Genomic DNA, 23,050 nt, shown 5'->3' on the forward strand with positions numbered 1-23,050 from the left:
GAGCTTATCCTTGAGTCCATTAATTCCACTTATAAAAGTCTATCCTAAGGAAATAATCAGAGATATAAATAATGACTTAAATGCTAAGATGTTCATTGCAGAGTAAGTCACAAAGACAAAAAATCAGAAATAACCTTGATGTTCAACAATAGAAAAATGATTAAATTATTATACATGTATGTGTATGTATAGATTTACATTGATGTGGAATATTAAAGCTTTTGAATTGTGTCTTGGAAACAGATTGAATTGTAGAAAGTCTCACATTATTAATATATCAGAATTCAAAAGATTATCAGACTGAATACTTCCTATGTTTTAAAGCATGTGTGTATATAAACTGTATACCCTTTAAAGCATACTTGTATAGGAAAACAATGACTTTGGGACATGAAACAACTGCAATTAACTGCAATTACATTTGGGAATATAAATGATTACATCATTTCTTCTGTATAACTTTCTATCTGCTTTTCTGTATTCTCCAGGTTTCACAATAAACAAAAATAAAAAATCATTTTAGGTTATCAATAATTCTCATTAAAATAACTAACTATATAATCATCATAATAACAATGACTAAAATAACTATGATTTATCCACGGTTAAAATAATAGGAACTTCATAACCTTAAAAAAGAAAATGTGAAGAAAGGGCTATCAAAAGGAAGAGTCTGATACTCGTCCTGAATGGATCAAACAGAAGAACTTGAACCAACAGAAATTAGAGGAAGATAGACTTTGGCTACAAGAAGGAAAGAGATTCTAGCAGACTTTTTTTTCCTGTATGAAATTTTTTTAAGATTTTTATTTTTTCTATTATAGTGGATTCTAGCAGACTTTTAAAAAAGTGGAAACATGCTGTCTTCATAGGTTTCTGTTTGTTTGTTTGCTTTGCCGTTTTTTTTTTTTAATCACTGGAAGCATTCCAGAATAGGTTAGACCATTTTTCAGGAAACATCTTGCAGTGATTTAAACTTTGGACAGGGGAGTTAGGTTGAGAAGACTCTCCCATCAGAGAGTCTAAAATTTGCCTGCTACTGAAGAACAATATCTAAATATTTCCTCACTAACAGAGATTGAGTTCTTTGGGATAAGGTATTTTTGTTTCTGAAAATACTTTTTAATTTTTTTCCTTTTTTTTTTCCTTTTCCTTTTTTTCTTTTTAGGGCCACACCTTCAGCATATGAAGCTACCAGGCTAGGGTGTCAAATCAGAGCTGCAGCTGCCTGAATATGTCATAGCCACTGCCAACACCAGATCCAAGCCGTATCTGCTGCCTATACCCCAGCTCATGGCAACGCTGGATCCTTAACCCACTGAGCAAGGCCAAGGATCGAACCCACATCCTCATGGATACTAGTTGGGTTCTTAACCTGCTGAGCCACAATAGAACTCCTGAAAATTCTCTTTTAATCTCCTTTTGGGGGGAAAAGTAGAATGAATACCTTAATAGGTTCCAAAGTGGTTCTTTGAGGGCATGGACATGTCTTTCTATTACTGTAGACTTATTGTCTACAATAGTTCCAAGTATATAGTCTATTTAGAGCAACCCATGGGATTTTTTTGTTTGTTTTTTTTTTCTTTTAGGTATCACCCACTGCAGATGGAAGTTCTGGGGCCAGGGATCAAATTCAATTCATGGCTGCAACCTACACCCCAGCTATGGCAATGCTGGATTCTTAACTCACTTTGCTGAGCCAGGGATTGAACCAGCACCATTGCAGAGACAATGCTAAATCCTCAAGCTATTGTACCATAGTGCAAACTCCCATCATGTTTTTACTTAAGTAAGCCAATGTACCAGACCTGCTCAACACACCACCCTAGAACTCCTCCATCCTGTGCCTCAGTCTCAGCAACATCCCCTCCCAGCAGGAACAGCTCCATTTCCTATCACAACTGCATCTCTGGCCCCTCAACCAACTGCCCAGGTTGCCATGAAATACAACAAAGAAAGACAGAGGAAGGAGGTAAGAATCTGGGATTGGCCAAGTGAATGGTTTGCCTTCTCCCCAACTTTCTCCCTTTACTGTCCCAGGAAGCTGTGGTTCTAGAAGGCTCTTCTCAAGGCACCTCCTGTGCTAAGTAAACAGCCCTGTTTTCCTTGAGAGACTCACTCTCACTTCACAGTGATTTTCTGCCCCAATAAAGCATTAGTGCATCAGCTTGGCTTTCAGGGATGTTCTCTGAAGGATCTGCATTGAGAAAGCAGCTGAAATTTTCTTGTGAGTTGGTAGATCAAAGTATAACAAATCCATCCTATGAGATCTTTTGGAAGCATGAGCCACAGGTAAATTCCCACACAGAGAACTAAAGGGAGAACTGGTGTGTGGCCCAGAGGAGGCACAAAGAGCTCTGCAATGAGCATGAGGACCCTGGAGCCAGAAACATGGCCCAAAGACAGCAGGGAGGCAGGAGAGAATGCCCAAGGGAAGTCATCTCTGTTTGTGTCCAAACTTTGCCACAGAGAAGCTTTACTAGTAAATGCCCTCCTTGCGTCCACCTTCCCCAATCTTAAGACACCTGCTGGATGACACCATCCTCTGCTTCCAAGCCCAGCGCCCTTGACTCACCGACTCTCAGCTCCCCGCCTGCAATGACCATGCATGTCACATTCAGAACGTTGCTTCTGTCCACAGGGAATTCTAGAGTTCCCCTCACATAGAGGCCTCTGAGGAGTGGAAGATCTGTATCCACAAGGACAGTCCTGTCTGCAGAAGGAAAAGAAATTGCTCAGACATGTAACCAAGACAAGAATTGCCTTCTGTCCTACAGTGACTTACATTGGGGTTCTTCAGGCAGTTCAGGATCTGATAGCATCACTGCCTGATCCAGGAGGTAGAAGAGCAAATGGTTTGCCAAAGGCTAGGGTTTAATAAAAAGGCAGGGGAAACGAGAAGGCATGGTTAACATGACTGCCTTAATATATTGCTCCACAAACCCTGCCCCAAAGGCATTGCTGATGCTCACAACACTGCCCCAAGCCTAACTGGAGTACAAACGTATGGATGAGCTCCATACCCTTTGTCCCTGTCCCTCCAGTTGGGCTCTTGTTTCTGAGAGGTAAAGAACCATACAAATGACCTTGGCCTCTGAAGTCAGACTATCTGGATGCAACTCCCAGGTCTGGGACTGACCAGCTGTGTGAACCAACAACTTTTTCCCTCCGTGCCTCAGTTTTCTAGTCTGAGAAGTGAAGATGATAATAAAAATATCTGCTTCATCCCCTGGGCTTGTGTGAGGGTTAAATGAATCAATAAATCTAAAGTACTTAGCAGTACTAGTAAGCTGATCTCAGTTCCCCAATCCTCACCATGAAAAGCCAAGTGTCCGGTACATGCTCAACAAACACTGGATGTTTTCATCATTAGGACTGTTGTCCATTAGCTTTGCATACTTGCAGAGCTCATGCGACAATTTAAAAGCATTATTCTTCATCTCCCCTTTCATAAAAGCAGTTTCCATATCACCTCAGGAAAAAGAATCATTGATTTTTGTTTGAAAGTAACAATAGAGTAACACATGAATAATGATTCTCATTTAAAACAATAAGTAGCTCACGTGTGCCAAAGCATTAAGTGTTACTTTCTGAGGCTTAGTAGTAATTCAACCCAAATTAAAAATACCAAATAAACATTTCTGCTTACATTTCAAGTACCATAATCACAGACACATGCAAAGATTTTTTAAAGAATTTTAAAAATTTATTTTATTGAAGTATAGTTGATTTATAATGTTGTGTTAATTTCTGCTGCACAGCGATGTGATTCTGATAGATAGATAGATAGATAGATAGATAGATAGATAGATAGATATTCATATTCTTTTCATATTATGATTTATTACAGGATAATGAATATAGTTCTCTGTGTTATATGGCAGGACTTTGTTGTTATCCATCCTATTTAAATAGTTTGCATCTGCTAATCCCAAACTTCCAATCCTTGCCCCTCCCTTGGCAACCACACGACTGCTCTCCATGTCTGTTAATCTGTTTCTATTTCATACATAAAGAATTTTTTTAACATAACATCACATCTTATTCTAGGAAACAATCCACCGTGTATTTTTTAAAGACCTGTCCTCTAAATTAACTCAGAATTTGTCTTTTCTAGTCCTTGCCTACTCCCCTAGCAATAAGACCACCACACCTTCCTATGGCAGAGACTACAGTGTTGCAATACAACCATTTCCCTTGTCCTTCTGGATTCATAGTTAGACTACTTTTTTCAGCCTCCTTTGCAATTAAATGAAGCCATGTGACTGAGCCATATTCAATAAAATGGAGGCAGAAGTGTGACATCTCCAGGCCTGGTCCAGACATTCTTCTACATGGGCTCCCTTCCTCCCCTTGGGTCTGAGTCAAATAGTAGAACGTGTCTTCTCAAGGTGTGGGCATGGTCCACAGCATTCTCACCAGTCACTCATCCTTCAGAAGCAACCCACGCTTTAGTTCTGCCAGCAAGCCATCCTGGTCCCTACAGTGGATCCACCAGAGAGAGTAGGAATCTCTCTCTCACTTTCTAGTGATACCTTGTACCTTCTTATAGCACTAAAATACATTATTGTAATGACATACATGACTTTTGCTTGTCAGGTAGGATCTGTCACTGGGTTGGTTCTCTGTGTAATTATGTCTTTTCTCCCACTGTTACTTCCTTAGGAAAAGGGATCACCCTTTATAAAAATTCCTAGAGCGTAGAGTGGCATCAAATATAAAGATGATAGGGAGTTCCCATTGTAGCTCGGTGGTTAACAAACCCGACTAGTGCACATGAGGACGCTGGTTCAATTCCTGGCTTTGCTCAGTGGGTTAAGGATCTGGTGTTTCAGTGAGCTGTGGTGTAGGCCAGCAGCTACAGCTCCAATTTGACCCATGTCCTGAGAACCTCCATATGTCACAGGTGCAGCCCTAAAAAGACAAAAGACCAAAAAAAAAAAAAAAAAAAAAAAAAGATAAAGATGTTAAATAAATGTTGCCAGGTCTGTTGAGTTTAGTTCCCTACACACCTTAAAATTCAAAAGTTTATTAGTGACAGATATAAAACGAGTAATCAGGCTAAAGAGATGAAAATAAATATATGTTTCAATTTCATGTCTGGTTGTTTTAACAATTCAACTAGACGAGTGAAATATCTAGAGCACATTCTAGATTTAACATGCATTTTATAGGTTCAGGACTTCAATTGACTTTAAAAGCAGGATAGAAATTATTTCAAGCAACACCTTTAAATACAAGAGTTTTATACAAATGGCTTTTATCTCTTCCAATGTATAGCCCATTCCACCAATGTTTGGCTTTTAAAACTTATCATGGAAAATAATTAAATTTCTCCAATAAATGTTTTTTCTCATCCGCAAAGTATTCAAACATACAAGCATGATATTAGGTCTCTTTTGAATATACTTCTCAGTTAAAATACAACAATTACATGGAATTTTAAAATTTCCGTTTGGTCTTTATCACATACCCCCTTAGAAGAAATTTTTCTTTAATTGCCCTACCCTCTCCAAATACACCAACAAATTTCATGAAGTTCCCTCTGTGACAGAGTGGGTTAATGATCTGGCTTGTCTATGTGGAGATGCCGGTTCAATCCCCAGCCCAGTACAGTGGATTAAGGATCTCCATCACTGCAGCTATGGTGTAGGTCACAGCTCGGACTGGGAATGGATCCCTGGCCTGGGAACTTCCATATTCCATTGGTGGGCCTGAAAAAGAAAAAAAAAAATCCACAAATCACTGTTAGCCCAAGTTCCATGAGAACACAGACCATAGCTCTCATCCTCACTTTATTTGCTCAACACATAGAACAATACCCAGCATTTGGTATATACTCAAAAATAACACCGAAGGATACACACGCACATACATACATACATACACACACACACACATCCCACACGTAAAATCAAACAGCCATCAGTAGAAAAGCATAGGATGAAGAAACAAGTAGAAACACTGTTCTTATTTCTTTCAGCGCCATCTTTCACTTTGAAATTTCCTGGATCTCTCCACTGACCTTTTTTTCTTGTCTCCTTTCCTTTCTCATTATGTGCCAAATCTTGTGGGGTTGTAGGAATTCAAAGATGAGTAAGACATGTTTCCCATTATCAGATGAAGACAAATAAATACAATGAAATATACTTGAGAAAGTAATATACTTCTTCATTGTATGGAGATGAACCCCATCTTCACACTCATTGACCTCAAAATGGAAAGTCTATCAATGTGTCTATTGTAAGAAAACTCTGCAAAGATGAAATGAACCTATGCCCTATAAAAACTTTAACAAAGAATTCTCCTTGTATACCAAGGATAAAGGTAACAGCTATTGTTGCAAGTGACACAGGCAAAAAAAAAAAGAAAAAAAAATTCCTCCTAGTGTAGTCTCCAGAGCAGATATGGTCCAAATGGACCAGCATTCAACTACAATGATAGCTTCTAGATGATTTCTCTCTGTTCCAGGTGTAGAAAGCTAGGTGCAATTTGTCACATAGTCTAGGAAAAGCATGTCTTCCATGAAATTATTCAAGATGTTGCAGAAAAATGATCCAGAAGTAGTTACTCACACAATGCACTTAGAAACATAAATGACAAACCACCTTTAATTTAACTGTGGCCCAATGCTTTTCACCTTGCCTTGACTTGGCCAAGGCTACTGCATCCTACTCTGTCAGTGACCAATCTATCCTACTTAAGAGAATGAGCACTGGCATATGGAGGGAACCATCTGGAATTTCTGCTGCTCAATGGGAGGCTGATGGGGGAACAGATCTGGAAAGAGACTCCAAAAAGAATTAATGAGGACCAGATGTAATTAAAGACTGCTTTCCCCCCCAGAGGAGCTCAGGACCAGCCATCACGGGGGGTGTCTCTTGGTTCCAAAATTACACCCTCTTTCCACTTGTTCATCCATCAAACACTAAACATCCCACCATCTTTATTGCAGTATTTTTTTGCCAAGGAGTGCTTTTTTTTTTCTTTCCTAAATAAGTTATTTTTTGACAATGAGAAGGATAAAGCTTTATAAATAATATCTGGAAAGTTAACACTGAGGAAGAATCATCTGAATTTCCCCACATATCAAATGCAACTACAAAAACAAAGAGGCTTTCGTCTTCTGTAAATTCATAGCTACCTTTAAGATCAGAAAGCCTGAGCCAAATAAAAAGGCAGATGTCTCTGAAGGACAATGGGGTCTTCTTTTGTATCAGGAATCATCTGACTACCATAGCCACAAAGCATTCCATAGAATTTCTTTTTTTTTTTTTTTGTCTTTTTGTCTTTTTGTAGTTGTTGTTGTTGCTATTTCTTGGGCCGCTCCCGCGGCATATGGAGGTTCCCAGGCTAGGGGTCGAATCTGAGCTGTAGCCACCAGCCTACGCCAGAGCCACAGCAACGCGGGATCCGAGCCGCGTCTGCAACCTACACCACAGCTCAGGGCAACGCCGGATCGTTAACCCACTGAGCAAGGCCAGGGACCGAACCCGCAACATCATGGTTCCTAGTCGGATTCGTTAACCACTGCGCCACGATGGGAACTCCTTCTTTTTTTTTTTCTTTTTTTTTTTTTTTTTTTTTGGTCTTTTTGTCTTTTTGTTGTTGTTGTTGTTGTTGCTATTTCTGCATTCCATAGAATTTCAATGCTAGATTTAAACTCAATTTTTCCCTAGCATAGTCAGGGAATCAAGGCACTACTATCTAGCATTCCAAGGGTCTAACTCTGGTCTAAATCCTGTAGAATTGAGATCAAGGGTGATGAGCACAGATCCTGGGGATAATGACGGGATCACATGAATAAGCATAACTTAGGGTAGGCAGACCTGCTGCTTATACGGTATTCACTGTATCAGGCCAGTATTAGGTTGTGAAGACAGTTTCCACTACAACCCTGCTATTGTCAGGAACACAGCCTGTACCAGCTTTGGACCCAGGTCCCACTTCCAAGGGAGAATGATGGTGTGCAGGGGCAGAGCAGGACATAACATGGGTTATTTGTAGGCTTGCTATTTCCTGGCCCCTTCCATAATTAATGAGCTTGTTTCTATATTTGATCTTCGCTCTAATACTTTCCCATAAATATGTGAACCAGTGGAAAAGTAACTTTTAATGCCATGTCAATAGTGGTAAATGACTTCATCTTCTTTGTTTAGAAGAGAAGAATATTTTTAGCTCTAAAGTAACGAACTCAGATACTTAGATATACATATTTACACAATGATTTGTGGGATATTCTCTTCTCTGTAGTCTTATTTAGCTTTTGGTGAATCTAGGGACTTATCCAAATATTCCATCATAATTTATGAGGATGGCTGGTAGATGCAAAACAAGTACTTTAATAAGAGAATGGAAATTTTCATGCATAAATAGTTCACAGAAATGGAGGGCTAACATTATTGAAAATTAACATCAAGAAGATTAATTTACAGAGATGTTTGTATTTGTTTATCAAGAATTCATTCTCTTGTAGAAAAAACCAGAACAAAGAAGTGCTAGAAGAGAAGGATACATTCTTTCTATAACTAAATTATTTTCAAAAAGCTGCTAACTTTATAGGCCTCCTTTTTCATCAAATACACACAGGTGCTTTCTTTATTCTACTCTATCATTTTTTTTCAAACTGTTCTTAAAAATAAGCAGAAGAGCAGTCTTCAAAGTACCCAGCGGCACACGATTCAAGATTGAAACCTGGCTTCTGGTTTCCTTACCTTGAAGAAAAGCCATCTGTCTGCTTGGTATTTGGGGACTGGGGAGAGGGCTGGGAGGGTGGATGGGGGTTGAAGGGTAGAGCTGCTTTCTTCATTCTTACCTCATGGGAAGAGTCCAATTTAAACCTTAGACAATACATTTCCATCCCACTCCCCACATAAACCCTGTCTATGTCTTTCTCCATCACAGACAGATATGCAAAATTCCCACAGAAGAATCAACATTTTAAATTATGATATTTTAATTGATCAATAAAATGTTTAACATACAGTGTTTATCTCTTCCTCTAGTCTATACCATCTGTTCTTCAAAAGTATTTTGAATCTATTTAATAGGAAGGTCTTTAAGTAAGATTACCAACTGTATCAGATCAATCCTCTGAAGCCCAAATTCTGAAAGGAAAATAACAGAAGGTGCTGCCATTTTTATAGAAATAAAAAAGAATCCTTGCCTTCTCTCATCCCAGGCTTTCTTTGTTTCGTTTAATCTTGAGACGCTGTTATGCTACATTAGACCTCAAGGAATTCAGAGTGGCCAACTCGGTATTGCCTTTTTAAAAAACAACTTTAATATTTTAAAAAAATTGATGCATAATTGACATGCTAAAAGCTGCACACATTTAATGTATACAACTTAATGAATTTGGAGATAAGAATACATTCATGTAATATCAAAGTATGCACGTGTAACAGCAGTACAATGCAAACCATAAACCTATCCATTCTCTCCAAAAGTGTCCTCCTTAATTAATCCTTTAAATTAATTAATTATTTTTTCCTTTTTAGGCCTACACCTGCAGCACATGGAAGTTCCCAGGCTAGGGGCCGAATCAGAGCTACAGCTGCCCGCCTACACCACAGCCACAGCAATTTGGGAACCAAGCCGTATCTGCAACCTACACTGCAGCTCACAGCCACACCAGATCCTTAACCCAATGAGCAGGGCCAGGGATCAAACCCACATCCTCATGGATACCAGTCGGGTTTGTTACTGCCGAGCCACAACAGGAACACCTTAAATTAATTAGTTAACTATTAATTAATACAATAAGAACATTTAATATAAATTCTACCCTCTTAGCAAATTTCAACTACAGACCACAGTACTGATAATTAGTGGCACTTTGCTCTACAGTAGTTCTCTAGAATTTACTCATCGCACATAACTGAAGTTTGTACTCTACAGGAACCTGCCAATTTCCCCATCTTGGCAAGCACTCAATTAAAAAGTAGGCAAAGGAACTGAGTAGACATTTCTCCAAAGGAAACATGCAAATGAACAACAGGTAGATGAAAACACACTCAACATCAACATCAGGGAAATGCACATCAGAACTATCAGACAGTACCTCACAACTCTTAGTGCGGCTTTTATTTACTTTCTTTTTCTTTTTCTTTTCTTGTCTTTTTGCCTTTTCTAGGGCCACTCCCTCGGCACATGGAAGTTCCCAGGCTAAGGGTCCAATCGGAGCTGTAGCTACCGGCCTATGCTGGAGCGACAGCAACGCGGGATCCAAGCCGCATCTGTGACCTACGCTACAGCTCATGGCATCACCAGATCCTTAACCCACTGAGCGAGGCCAGGGATCGAACCCGAAACCTCATGATTCCTAGTCGGATTTATTAATCAATAAGCCACAACGGGAACTCCAGTGTGGCTTTTCTTAAAAAAAATAAGGTAAAGGAGTTCCTGTTGTGGTGCAGAGGAATCGAACCAAACTAGTATTCATGAGAATTCGGTTCGATCCCTGGCCTCACTCAGTGGGTGGGAAATCTGGCGTTGCTGTGAGCTGTGGTGTAGGATACAGACAGGGCTTGAATCCTGAGTTGCTATGGATGTGGTGTAGGCTGTAGCTCTGATTTGATCCCTAGCCTGGGAACTTCTGTGTACTGCAGGTGTGGCCCTAAAAAAAAAAAGGTAAAAGGGTTTGGCAAGAAATTGGAGAAAAAGGGCTCCTTGTACACTGAGAGTGGGAATGTAAACTGGTGCATCCAGTATGAAAATAATGTGGAGTTCCCTCAAAAAGTTAAAAATAGAACTGCCATATTGTCCAGCAATTCCACTTCTGGGTATTTACCCAAAGGAAAGGAAAACAAGATCTCAGAGATATCTGCATGCCCAAGTTCAACTGTCATTACCATTTGAAACACGGTCCCTGGTGCTCTTGTGGCTCAGATGATTTGAGTCTCAAAAAAACAAGCAAACAAAACAACAACAGCAATAGCCAAATCCTAGAGCTTGCTATCACCAGAAGATCTAAAAGTGAAGAGTAGGCATTTTGACAAATATCAGGTCAAGATGTTAAACCACAGTTTGGCTTTATCCAAAGAATTCTATTGCATCAACAAATCATTAATAAATCTGTACTAACCTGAAGTTTTGTGATTAAATTCCTCTCCAACTCTTGTAGGGAATGGCACTTTCATATGTGGAAAGGTATAAACTGGTGAGTCTCTGGTGACCTAATTATTAAATTTTTGTTGCAGCTTGTGTTAAAGCCAAATGAGGAAGAAAACTTATTTTCCTATGTGGATTTTTGCTTTGATTTGCTTCCCTAAAAAAAAAATGAGACCAACTTCTAGTAAATAGATATATTTTCACACTTTCATCCTGAAGAAAAACAAGAAAATCTAAAAGGAAGTGATTCATTTGTGAATTAGACTGTTTAGGTCCAGGAAGCAAATATTATTAGAGAGTTTATTTCCACCATCAGGTCTTTTTTGAAAATAAATCCTCTCTTTTTGGCGCTGCTTAGCACTAGAGAAGGCAATGTGTCCAAAACCTTATGATATTCATTAATTGTCTTTAATGTTATCGATCATTGTTTTCTCAAGCATTCAGTCATTTCTTCTATCTGGAGAGGGAATAAAACTCCAGAACATTATTAGATTCCTTAAGTAAAAGGCTGTATTATATATGTTTCTTAAAATCATATGAATTATTTCATAAATGCATAATTGATGCTTAAAAGAGAAATTAGAATATAGTACCTGACTAATATTGAGTAAATAACTTTTATACTACATTTTAACATGTATCAAAATTTATAACTTCTGAGCAAACTAGTCTATGGTTTCCACTCCTAAATCTATAAAGTGCTTATATTCTATATAAATACAATGATTACTTCTGTAGAGGTGTTCATTGTTCTCAACATTTCCACATTTTACATTTTTATATATTTTAGAATTTCTCAAAGCCTTTAAGAGTTTCCTTGTAAATTCCAATAAATTACATTAATTTAATGCTTGGGATTTCCAAAACCGAAACTTCCAAAAGTTCCTTTCTCCTCGAATTGAAACATGTCCCAAAGATCATGAAAGTTCCTAGAACTGTTAACAATTCTAAGTATTTCAACAATAACATCCAGATTTAACAACCTCTTCCCAGTGTTCTAATACTCTAAAATATCTTCATACTGCTTGGCAAAGGTACTGACTGAAATCCCCATTCTTAATCTTTTTTTTTTTTTTTGGTCGCACCTATGACATGAAAAATTTCCTGGAGCCAAGGATCAAACCTGCACCAAAAAGTGACCTAAGCCACAGTAGTGGCAATGCTGGATCCTTAACCCACTGAACCACCAGGGAATTCCTTAATCCTTCTTTTTAATCCACAGTGTCTAGAAATCTCCAAGAGAAGAATGATATAAAAATAAAATCATTATGGATTTTCTGTCTTATTCAGGAAGCCCTTTCACCAACTGAATGCATAAAATAATATAAAAAATTGTCTTCCGTTTATGTGGCATAGTATGACTTGATAGTTGAACAGAATTTTTTAACATATGGGTAGGCAAATTTTCCAACATCATTTATTGAAATTTAGTCTTTTCCCACTGTTTTGAAATGCCATTCAAACTATCAAATAAGTTCCCAAATATCTATGGATCTGTTTCTGGTCTGTATTTTGTTTCATTTGCCTTCTTCTGTCTATTCATTTGACAATATACCACATTGATTGCTTAGCTTGATCTAGACCAAGCCTCTCCAGTTAACCTTCTCTTAAAAAAAAGATTCTTGCCTAACATAGTCTACTTGTTTTTCTAAAAATGTTAGAATGTTTTCCATGTTCTACTTTTTTTAACCTACATGCAATTTTATTTGCAATTATTTGAATTTATAAATTTATGGAGGAGAATCTTTTTTTTTTTTTTTTTTTGGCCATGCCCAGGGCATGTGGAAGTTCCCATACTAGGGATTGAACCCATGCCACAGCTATGACCCAAGCCACAGCAGTGACAATGCCAGATCCTTCACTGCTAAGCCACCAAGGACATATATGGGAAAGAATCTTTGCAATGTTAGGTCTTCTTACACTGGTATGTCATTCCACTTATTCACCAAAATTTTAAGGTTTATTTCATGTTTCTTCTTAAGTTTATAGCTGGTGAATTTTCCCATAAAAATTAGAATATTTCATCTATTACCTTTTCTAATCAGTGATTGTTAATAGGAATGCTATTGTTCATTGCATGTTTGTGTTGTTTTGGCTGTTTTACTGACTTCCTTTGTTTAACAGTATTTTATTTGAATTTCTTGTATTTTTCTAGTAAGAAACAATATATAGTTACCAGTAATTGTTTTCCTCCTTTTTTTCTAATGGTTATGCCCTTTATTATAGTTTTTTCTTATCCTATTGCATTGTCTATCATCTCCAGTAATAAGAATGATGGTAGGCATTCATATTTTGTCCCTGACTCTGACATAAGGTAATCAACCTTTCACATTTATTTTTATTTTTATATAATGACTTTTATTTTTTCATTATAGCTGGTTTACAGTGTTCTGTCAATTTTCTCCTGTATAGCATGGTGACCCAGTTACACCTACATGTATAGATTCTTTTTTCTCACATTACCATGCTCCATTATAAGTGACTAGACATAGTTCCCAGTGTTACACAGCAGGACCTCATTGCTTAAACCTTTCATATTTATTTATGAAGTTTCCAGTGGATCTCTTATAAGTACTTTATAGCAACTTAAGAAAAATTCCTTCCATTTCTGGCCTAATAATTTTTGTTGTTGTTGAGTAGGCAATGAAATTGATAAAAATACTTTCTCTTTTATAAATTGGGACACCTTTGGGGGAAATCTTCTTGCTACCCTTACAGAATCATCTTGATACTACCATGTAAACATTTTTCCTTTGGGTAAGGAGGAGATAAGTTTGACACACTGTGATTAAAGCTTTAGCTTTTACTCCTAAGCAATGCATGAAAGTAACTCTGTGCCCCATTCAAGAGGAAGACTGGGAGTTCCCGTCGTGGCGCAGTGGTTAACGAATCCAACTAGGAACCATGAGGTTGTGGGTTCGGTCCCTGCCCTTGCTCAGTGGGTTAACGATCCGGCGTTGCCGTGAGCTGTGGTGTAGGTTGCAGACGCGGCTCGGATCCCGCGTTGCTGTGGCTCTGGCGTAGGCTGATGGCTACAGCTCCGATTCAACCCCTGGCCTGGGAACCTCCATATGCCGCGGGAGCGGCCCAAGAAATAGCAACAACAACAACAACAACAGACAAAAAAAGACAAAAAAAAAAAAAAAAAAAAAAAAGAGGAAGACTGAATAGTCTCACAGCAAGAAAAAAATCAGAACATGGAATGTCACCAAAAAAATCTTGCTTGAAATATATGCCTAATATTTACATTTATCTTCTTTAGATACCTCTGTGCAATAACTTGGAGAAATTTTCCCTTCTGTGTCCAAAATATGCTGAGAAACTTGTGATTGGGCAGCACTATAAAATCTATAATTTCTATTTTCAGTGTTTTACTCCTTCCTCAGCACTTCCTAACCCACCCTTCTCTCTGCTTCACTGCCTTATTATTTTTTATTCTGCATATTCAAAGTTAGTTCCCTAAAAAAACAACACTTCCATCATTCACCCTCATGACTTTGTAGGCTCTGCAGCTTTAGACATATTAAGTCTTCAAGAGCCCATACTTAGGTAGAAAGACAGAATAGTGTAGATGTAAACTGGCATTGTATTTAATGAGAGGAGAAAGTTAAACTTTTTTTGGTTATTCTCCAGGTCTTCATATATTGAAAATTGTGAATTATTACCATAAAAAAAGAATCATAGTGAGGTCGGGGAGAGAAAAGAGTTCTAATATTGCCTTATGTTAATTATATTATTAGATTTTTCCTGAAGTAGAACCATCCTTACATTCTTAGGATTAAACTCAATTTAATCATTATATATGATTTTTCTAAAATGCAGGTACATTTGCTTTTCTAAAACTTGTCATCAATGTCAATTAAATTAGCTTATAATTTTCTTTCTTTGTATTATCTTTTTTAAATTTTAGAACTAATTTTTTTCATCCTAGGAACAAATTCAGAAGCTTTGTGTCTTTTTCTGGGCTCTAAAAGATTTTATAATATGGTGATTATGTGCTCCTTGAAGTTATGTTTTAAAGTTTTTAAGAAGCATTCTGGGTGATTCTGATGTAGATGGCCTATAGACAGGACAGACTTTGGAAATTAACTTTCCTGGGTAAATCTACCAATCATACAATACATATAAATATTTTTGCTGAAATATTTCTAGTAAAAACTTGGGGGAGGATTAAGTTTAATAGTAAGTTAGGAGTTCAATAAATCATGCTGCTTTTCTGCTCTGGTATAGTATGCAATCATTTAAAAGGATGCAGGATTCTTTTTACTGATACGTTATCTCCAGGGTATATTGCAGTGTTTTTAAATCCATATGAATATTTAGGACTTATTTTCATGCTAAATTGTTTCAAAATGCAAATCATTAGTATTTTACAACCATCTTAATTTATCTCATGCATGCTAAAACTTAAGAACTTCTGCTCTCAATCTTGGTTTCCTTGTATATAAAATGTGGTGCCAACATCACAGCATCTTTATAAAGCTTCAATGAGATCAAATAATATTAACACATTGCCTGGCACAAGAAAAAAAGCTGAACTCAGTATTATCATATTACACAAACGAATACATTATTACCAGTGGCACTACTATTGACACTATCCTATGATTACTGTTACTATTACTAAATGAAGGTTCTAAATCTCTTTAATGTGTCATTTTTCTATAGCCTTATATTTACATAAAGTATTCCTCTTTGGCTCAAAAAATTCAGTTTGAATACCTCTGCTATTTCCTGCATCATTTCTTGCTGCTAATATTTTAAGGCTTTCTGATTTTAACCCAGCCTCTCTGACTACTATTATTCAAGTAATCTGGAATCTTACGAAGGAAAAGCCAGCGCTTGGCAGTGAAGTGCTGAAATGGTCCTTATTATGCAATGTGATTTGGGTTTGCCTGTGATGGAATATGGTAGAATTGGGATGGGAAAAGACACAATAGTAAAATAGTAGAGTTGCTAAAAATCGTGGTTAAAGGTTTCCTCTCTGTGTGGGGCTAGAATTAAGCATGGTACAGCAAAAAATATTTATCGATAAAATCCTCTATTTTCTGAGAACCAGCTGGTCTCTCCTTTTTCTTTGTCACCTGAAAAACCTTGGCACAAAGCTCCATGCCCCTTTGGTCCTCGTTCTCCTTTTCCCTTGGGGAAAAAAGTCCACATTTTTCACACAGCTTTAGAGACTCATAACCATACTTAATGTATAAAAGCTGTGATTTCCATGCAAACTGCTGGTTTCCCAGAAAAAAAATGGAAAAGCTCTCTCTAGCAGTTTAAAATGCTTTAACTGTTTCTTTCCCTTTCCTCTTGAACTACTGGGCCAGCTTGGCCTGCCAAAAGCATTCTCTGATGAATAAGACAATTTAAGAAGTGTGAGAAGCCTTGGAGTTCCCACTGTGGCACAATGGGATAGGCAGTGTCTCTGTAGCACTGGGTCACCCGTTCAATTCCCAGCCTTCACAGTGCATTAAGGATCTGGCGCTGCCCCAGCTGTGGCGAAGTTCATGACTGCAGGTTGGGTCTGATCCCTGGGCTGGGAACTCCATACACCACGGAGCAGCCAAAAAAAAAAAAAAAAAGTGAGAAGTCTTTTAAATTCATTCTGACTCATGAGGTATCATTAAATACCCACTAGGTACATATACTAGGAGCCAAAAAGTCTTACTGGCACCACTCTGATCCCCTCACTCCAATTCCCTCTCCAGTACTATGACTTAAGCCTGAACTTTTTGCCAAATAGCAAAATTCAGGTCCCTTTGCAGTAGCCAATGTCATGGCTGGAAGCAGGCACTGATGTTTTCTCATATACCCTCTTCCTTTTATAATTGCACCAAAAAGGAAAATAAACAAAAGCAGGTGCATCCACACTATACAAATAAAAAAAAAAGGTAACCTCTGAAATGATTTCCCAGCAAACAGAAGATCCTCAAGCTGCTCCCTAGATAACACCACAGGAGGCGTGTCAATGCCTAGATGCTAAGCCATAGGGGGCCTGCAGGCTGGGGAGGCAGTAAATCCCCAGAGAGCTCTAAACTCCTGACTGGCAAGCCACACTAGGCCCAGCAGCTCCTCAGGTGCTGATCCACGGGAGGCCCATCAATGCTCAGGTGGAAGGTGCAGGGAGGAGGGAGGAGGCAAGCTGTGCAGAGGGGGAGCTTGAATGAAGGCCACCAGCTCACCAGGGGAGAAGGGAAATGAGAGGCCCCCACTGGGAACACTAGAGTTCAGAGAGCTCCATTAACAAAAGGAATGAGCCCGTGCTTCTTGCACAGAGCATCTTCTTAGCTGTGGGAAGCACAACTCACAGAGAGTAAGTTTCTGGCCCAAGGAATCTAAACAGACACTGGTGTTGGAAGAGTCCCAGGCCACCTTCTGCAGGGGACCACCAGTGCCCCCATCAACAAGATCAGCACCTCCTAGTCAGCTGCAAAGGTTCTTAAGGACTCATACCCTCCACCCATCCCTGGTGTGACAAGATTCTCAGACTGACAGTGACAGCTCTCCCTTCAGCATCCAAAGGCCCTAGAAACACTTTAGCAGGAACCGACTGGGTGGTACCTGCATCTCACTCCCATTTACTCACTCTAGCATTTGCTAAGCATCAGCGCCACTCCGAGCTATGTGCTTTCCACTGGAGATATAAAAAGTCAAATAAGATTTGGCCTCTGTCCTCAAGGCAACATAAACGTAAATAATAATTTCAGAATAGGGCATATGATAGAAATAGGCCCACAGTATTGTAGGAACAAAGAGAAAAGAGAATTAAGTTACATGGGATTGAGGAACACTTTCTGGAAGAGGTGACACTAAGTTCAAAGACAGAAGGGAGTTGGAGTTTCCTGGTGGCACAGTGGGTTAAGGACCCAACATTGTCACTGCTGTGACACAGGTTTGATCCCTGGCCTGGGAACTTCCACATGCTGCCAAAACAAACAAAGACAGAAAGGGGTCACTGGAAGAGAGCATTAGGGATGGAAGTGGGGGGAGAGGGAGGGGGACGGGTGGTGGAATCAGGAAGGAGAGGTGGGGAAAGTTCCAGGCACAGAGAATAGCAAGTATAATGACTGGAGAGGAGAAACAGCCGAGTCAACACCAGTACGTAGACAAGTGTGATCGGTGGCGAGGATCATGGGGAGGAAGCAAGGAGGCCAGGTCACAGAGGACTCTGGGGTCCAAATCAATGATGTGGAGATTTACCCGGAACACTCTGGGAGCCCCTGGAGAATTCTACAACATCCACACGCAAGACAAAGGCCTTAGGAAAACTGAAACTTGCTGCTCTTGAAAATTAGGTTTTTCAGGTTTTCCACAAAGGTTAACCTATTTTCAAAATAAAATATGTTCTGAAGTTAAATTTCTTTTTTTTCTTCTTCTTTTTTTTTTTCCCCTTGGTCTTTAGGGCCGCACCCACAGCATATGGAATTTTCCAGGCTAGGGTTCAAATCAGAGCTACAGCTGCTGGCCTATACTACCGCCACAGCAATGACGGATCCAAGCTGTGTTTGCGACCTACACCAAGGCCACGGCAACACGGGATCTTTAACCCACTGAATGAGGCCAGGAATCGAAGCTACATCCTCATGGATACTAGTCGGATTTGTTTCTGCTGCACAACAGGAACTCCTGAAATTAAATTTCTAATTTTATATTTTGTCACTTAATTTTTAAAACACAAAACATGGTAGACCATAACAGAGAAAAAGAATGTACACATGTGTATAACTGGGTCACTTTGCTATACAGTAAAAGTTGACAGAACATTGTAAATCAACTACAATAAAAATAAATTAATTTAAAAAAACATAAAACCATATATAGGAGTTCCCGAAGTGGCTCCGTGGTTAACAAATCCGACTGGGAACCATGAGGCTGTGGGTTCAATCCCTGACCTTGCTCAGTAGGTTAAGGATCCGGCATTGCCGTGAGCTGTGGTGTAGGTCACAGACTCGGCTCGGATCCTGAGTTGCTGTGGCTGTGGTGTAGATCAGAGGCTACAGCTCCAATTGGACCCCTAGCTTGGGAACCTCCATATGCCTCGGGTGTGGCCCTAGAAAAGACAAAAATACAAAAAGACCAAAAAAAAAAGAAAAAAAAAAAGACATGGAAGCAACCTGAATGTCCATCAACAGAGGAATGGATAAAGAAGATGTGATACACACACACACACACACACACACACACACACACACACACACACACAATGGAGTACTATTCAGTCATAAAAATAACAAAATAATGCCATTTGCAGCAATATGGATGGACCTTGGGATTATCTGAGTAAAGTTAGAGAAAGACAAATATGATATCATGTTTATGTAGAATCTTAAAAAATGATGTAAATGAACTTGTTTACAAAGGATGAAACAGACTCACAGACATAGAAAACAAACTTATGGTTACCAAAAGGGACAGGTTGGGGTGGGGCAATAAATTAAGATTTTGGGACTAACAGATATATGCTACTATATATAAAATAGATAAACAGCAAGGACCTAGTGTATAGCATAGGGAACTATATGCAATATCTTATAATAACCTATAATGACAAAGAATATGAAAAAGAATAGATATGCATATATACACGTATAGCTGAATCACCTTGTGGTACGCCTGAAACATTGTAAATCACTATACTTCAATTTTTAAAAAGGAAAAATAAGAGTCAGGTCTTCATAGCATCCTGTTCACTTCCTTTTCCCACAGGGTTTTCGCAAGAAAAACCTCATGATGGGGAGGATTGGAGTTCTAAATTCCTGGACCGTGGGGAGGAAACTCTGCCCTAAACACATGTCCCTAGATCCTCTCAAGAAGAAAGCACTTCCAGGAGTTCCCGTTGTGGCGCAGTGTTTAATGAATCCGACTAAGGACCATGAGGTTGCGGGTTCGATCCCTGGCCTTGCTCAGTGGGTTAACGATCCGGCGTTGCCGTGAGCTGTGGTGTAGGTTGCAGACATGGCTCTGATCTCCACATTGCTGTGGCTCTGGCGTAGGCCGGTGGCTACAGCTCCGATTCGACCCCTAGCCTGGGAACCTCCATATGCCGCGGGAGCGGCCCAAGAAATGGCAAAAAGACAGGAAAAAAAAAAAAGAAAAAAAAGAAAAGAAGAAAGCACTTTCACACACCACCTCCCTCCCTATGATGGCCTGAGGGGAGAGGAAGGGGCCAGGTTTCAGTGTCAATGCTCTGATTCATAACTAGAGCCCCGTCCACAGAGCAGCCACCCCAAGGCAGTGGTCTTGTCTTCAGTCATCCCTGCTGACCTCCCTAGGACCAGCAGGGACCCCATATATATGAATGGAAGGGAGGGGCTGGGATTCACCAGCATTCCATCTGTTTATTCATTCATCCATCCATTCATTCCTTCACTGATTTCACACATACACAGCCTCTCTTCAACTTTGGAGCAATCGTGGATTCTGCCAGCACAAAGATGTGAGATTCCCGTTGGTCTCATCACATGCTGGGAGACAGCAGAGTGTCACCTGCCATTTGCACCTGTGAGCAGAGCCCAGCCCAGTTCTGGCTCAGTGTAGCCGGCTCCCCACCTCTGTGCAAACCCTTCACACACCATAACCACCTGAGAAACACCATCGGAGGGTGAACCCACCTTCCTCAAACTAGACAAAAGCCCAGCTCAATTCAGGTAGGAGCAATGTTTTTTATCCAGGCACTAATGTGCCATCAGGCGAAGTTATCATGTAAATAAAGAGAGGCAAACAGATGGCTTCCGATGGGATGCAGGGCTCACAGAGCTTTATAGATGCACCAAATGCAGGAAAGCGAGAGCAAGACATGAGACACAGAGCAGGCCCCAGAGAGCAAAGCAGCCTGACAAACAGAATCTTGGTTTTAATAATACATCCAGTAGCAAAGGGCAGTCACATTCCACCTACAGATTTTTGTTAATCAAGTGCTATTAATTTCCAAATATGAGGATATACCTCTAGGAAATAGATAAGCCAACCTTTCTCTTAAAATATATTTTATGGTGATGTACCTTTTTTTTTTTTTTTCTTTTTTTAGGGCCACACCTGTGGCATATGGAAGTTCCCAGGCTAAGGGTCAAATTGGAGCTGTAGCTGCTGGCTTATGCCACAGCCACAGCAACACCAGATCTGAGCTGAGTCTTCAACCTACACCGCAGCTCACAGCAACGCCACTGAGTGAGGCCGGGGATTGAACCTGCATCCTCATGGATACTAGTTGGATTTGTTACCACTGAGTCACAACAGGAACTCCTATGGTGCTGTATGTATTAATACCATAGCTTTTGTGGGCTCTATTTAATCCTTCCCATATATTTAGGTGGGGTTACTGTAAAGAACTAGGTAGACTCAAGGAATCTGGAGGCCTAGATTTGAACTTACGTTTTCTCCATGATCTCTGAACTCTTTCTTAGGCATTCCTTTTGAGGCCCATTTCCTCCATTATAAAATAGAGAGAATTGTGGCAGAGACCATTACTTGTCTCCCAGTATTTTTTTTTCACTTTTCTTAGCATAAGTATTCCAATTTTTAAGTTAACACATTGTCACCTCGCTAAAAGACTACATTTCCCAGTCTCCTTTACAATCTGTTATGGCCATTCAGCCAAGTTTTGGCCAGTAAGACATAAGAAGTCACAAGTGTGACTTAGAAGATAAATCCTTCCTACTTTCTGCTGCCTGGATTGTGGCTGCAATGGCTGGAGCTCCAGCTTATATTTTGGACCACAGAGTAACTTTGGGAATGAGAAAAGCACATAATGGAACAAAAAGATAATCAGAGTCCAAGTCTCTGTCACTGTGGAACAGACCTAAGAGACATAAGAGAGATAGAAATTTCTATTCTTCAGATCTTTGCTACTCACAAAAGACCAATCTTACCTAATACAACAGATGCCTAACCTCATGGAGTGGTCTCAAGAGTAATGCTAAGTGTGAGGGTACTGTGTACTCAGAGTGTTTCCCTAAGACCCTGGCAGCATGAGCTGCTCTGTGAATAAAAGGGTTACATGGTAAATATTTTTGAGAAATAGTACATACTATGTCATATAAATGGCTTTGAAAAGACCAGATACAAAGAAACTGATCTTCTGTGTTTAGTTCCAAATTTCCCAAACTTATTCAACATCATTATCTTCCTTATGTGGGATGTTATAAAGAACTAATCTCATAGGGAACAATTTGAGAAATTCTGGGTAAATTCATCATTAGTAATAGGTAATGCCCACATTAATGTTTTAGGCTTACAATTTACCTAGCTAGATTCACGTCATTCTAGTCCAGATCCTCATAGTGTATGCTTTCATAACTCTCCGTATGTTTTCTACAGCACCGTTGTTAATTTTATTGGTTTCTAATGCCGTTTAAGGAGGAGTTTTATTCATTTTCACTCTCTTGGATAGCACATAGGCCGTGAATTCCTCAGGGCCCCTGTGGAATCCTAATGAACTGAACGTAGGAATCCCCCCTTCTAAGGGAACATTATTGAACATACATCAGAAATCCTGAGAGGGAGTTCCCGTCGTGGCACAGAGGAAACGAGTCCAACTAGGAACTATGAGGTTGTGGGTTCGATCACTGGCCTCACTCAGTGGGTTAAGGACCTGGCGTTGCTGTGAACTGTGGTGCAGGTTGCAGATGAAGCTCAGATATGGTAGTGCTGTGGCTGTGGCGTAGGCCAGCAGTTGTAGCTCCAATTCAACCCCTAGCTTGGGAACCTCCATATGCCCCAGGTGCGGCCCTAAAAAGACAAAAAAAAAAAAGAAAAGAAATGCTGAGAAATATTGACATAATGATAAAACAAGAGATGTTTAATGTGTTTTAAGAGAACAAAACCTCAGAGTTGCCAGCAAGACTCCAATACTGGGCTCAACTGGTCTGGATGTCTGAGACGAATCACTTAACGTGGCCAGAATCGATATTGGCTACTAGCCAGCACTCACATGGGGCTGCTAATC

The 23,050-nt window shown here is 39.5% G+C and overlaps 1 protein-coding gene across 8 annotated transcripts in view; it reads right to left on the minus strand.

The window, feature by feature from the left end:
• PKHD1 (PKHD1 ciliary IPT domain containing fibrocystin/polyductin) overlaps positions 1 to 23,050 on the minus strand; it is a 479,188-nt gene that overhangs the window by 178,293 nt on the left and 277,845 nt on the right. For 6 of the 8 annotated variants that reach the window (XR_014810260.1, XM_084968324.1, XM_084968322.1 and 3 more), the window contains exon 53: positions 2,576 to 2,713. Coding sequence is in view for 6 of the 8 variants with exons in the window: in XM_084968324.1 (XP_084824450.1) it covers positions 2,576 to 2,713 (138 nt within the window). In the remaining 2 variants the exon portion in view is untranslated. Of the gene's footprint in view, positions 1 to 2,575; positions 2,714 to 11,189; positions 11,270 to 23,050 lie in introns of those variants that run through there. The other 2 variants (XR_014810261.1, XM_084968326.1) reach the window with 1 other exon arrangement.

This window comes from Sus scrofa, chromosome 7, assembly GCF_054392235.1.
Source record: "Sus scrofa isolate SSC_HxYL_T2T_F1_AM1 chromosome 7, Sscrofa_HxYL_maternal_Yorkshire_Landrace_v2.0, whole genome shotgun sequence".
Lineage (NCBI taxonomy): Eukaryota > Metazoa > Chordata > Mammalia > Artiodactyla > Suidae > Sus > Sus scrofa.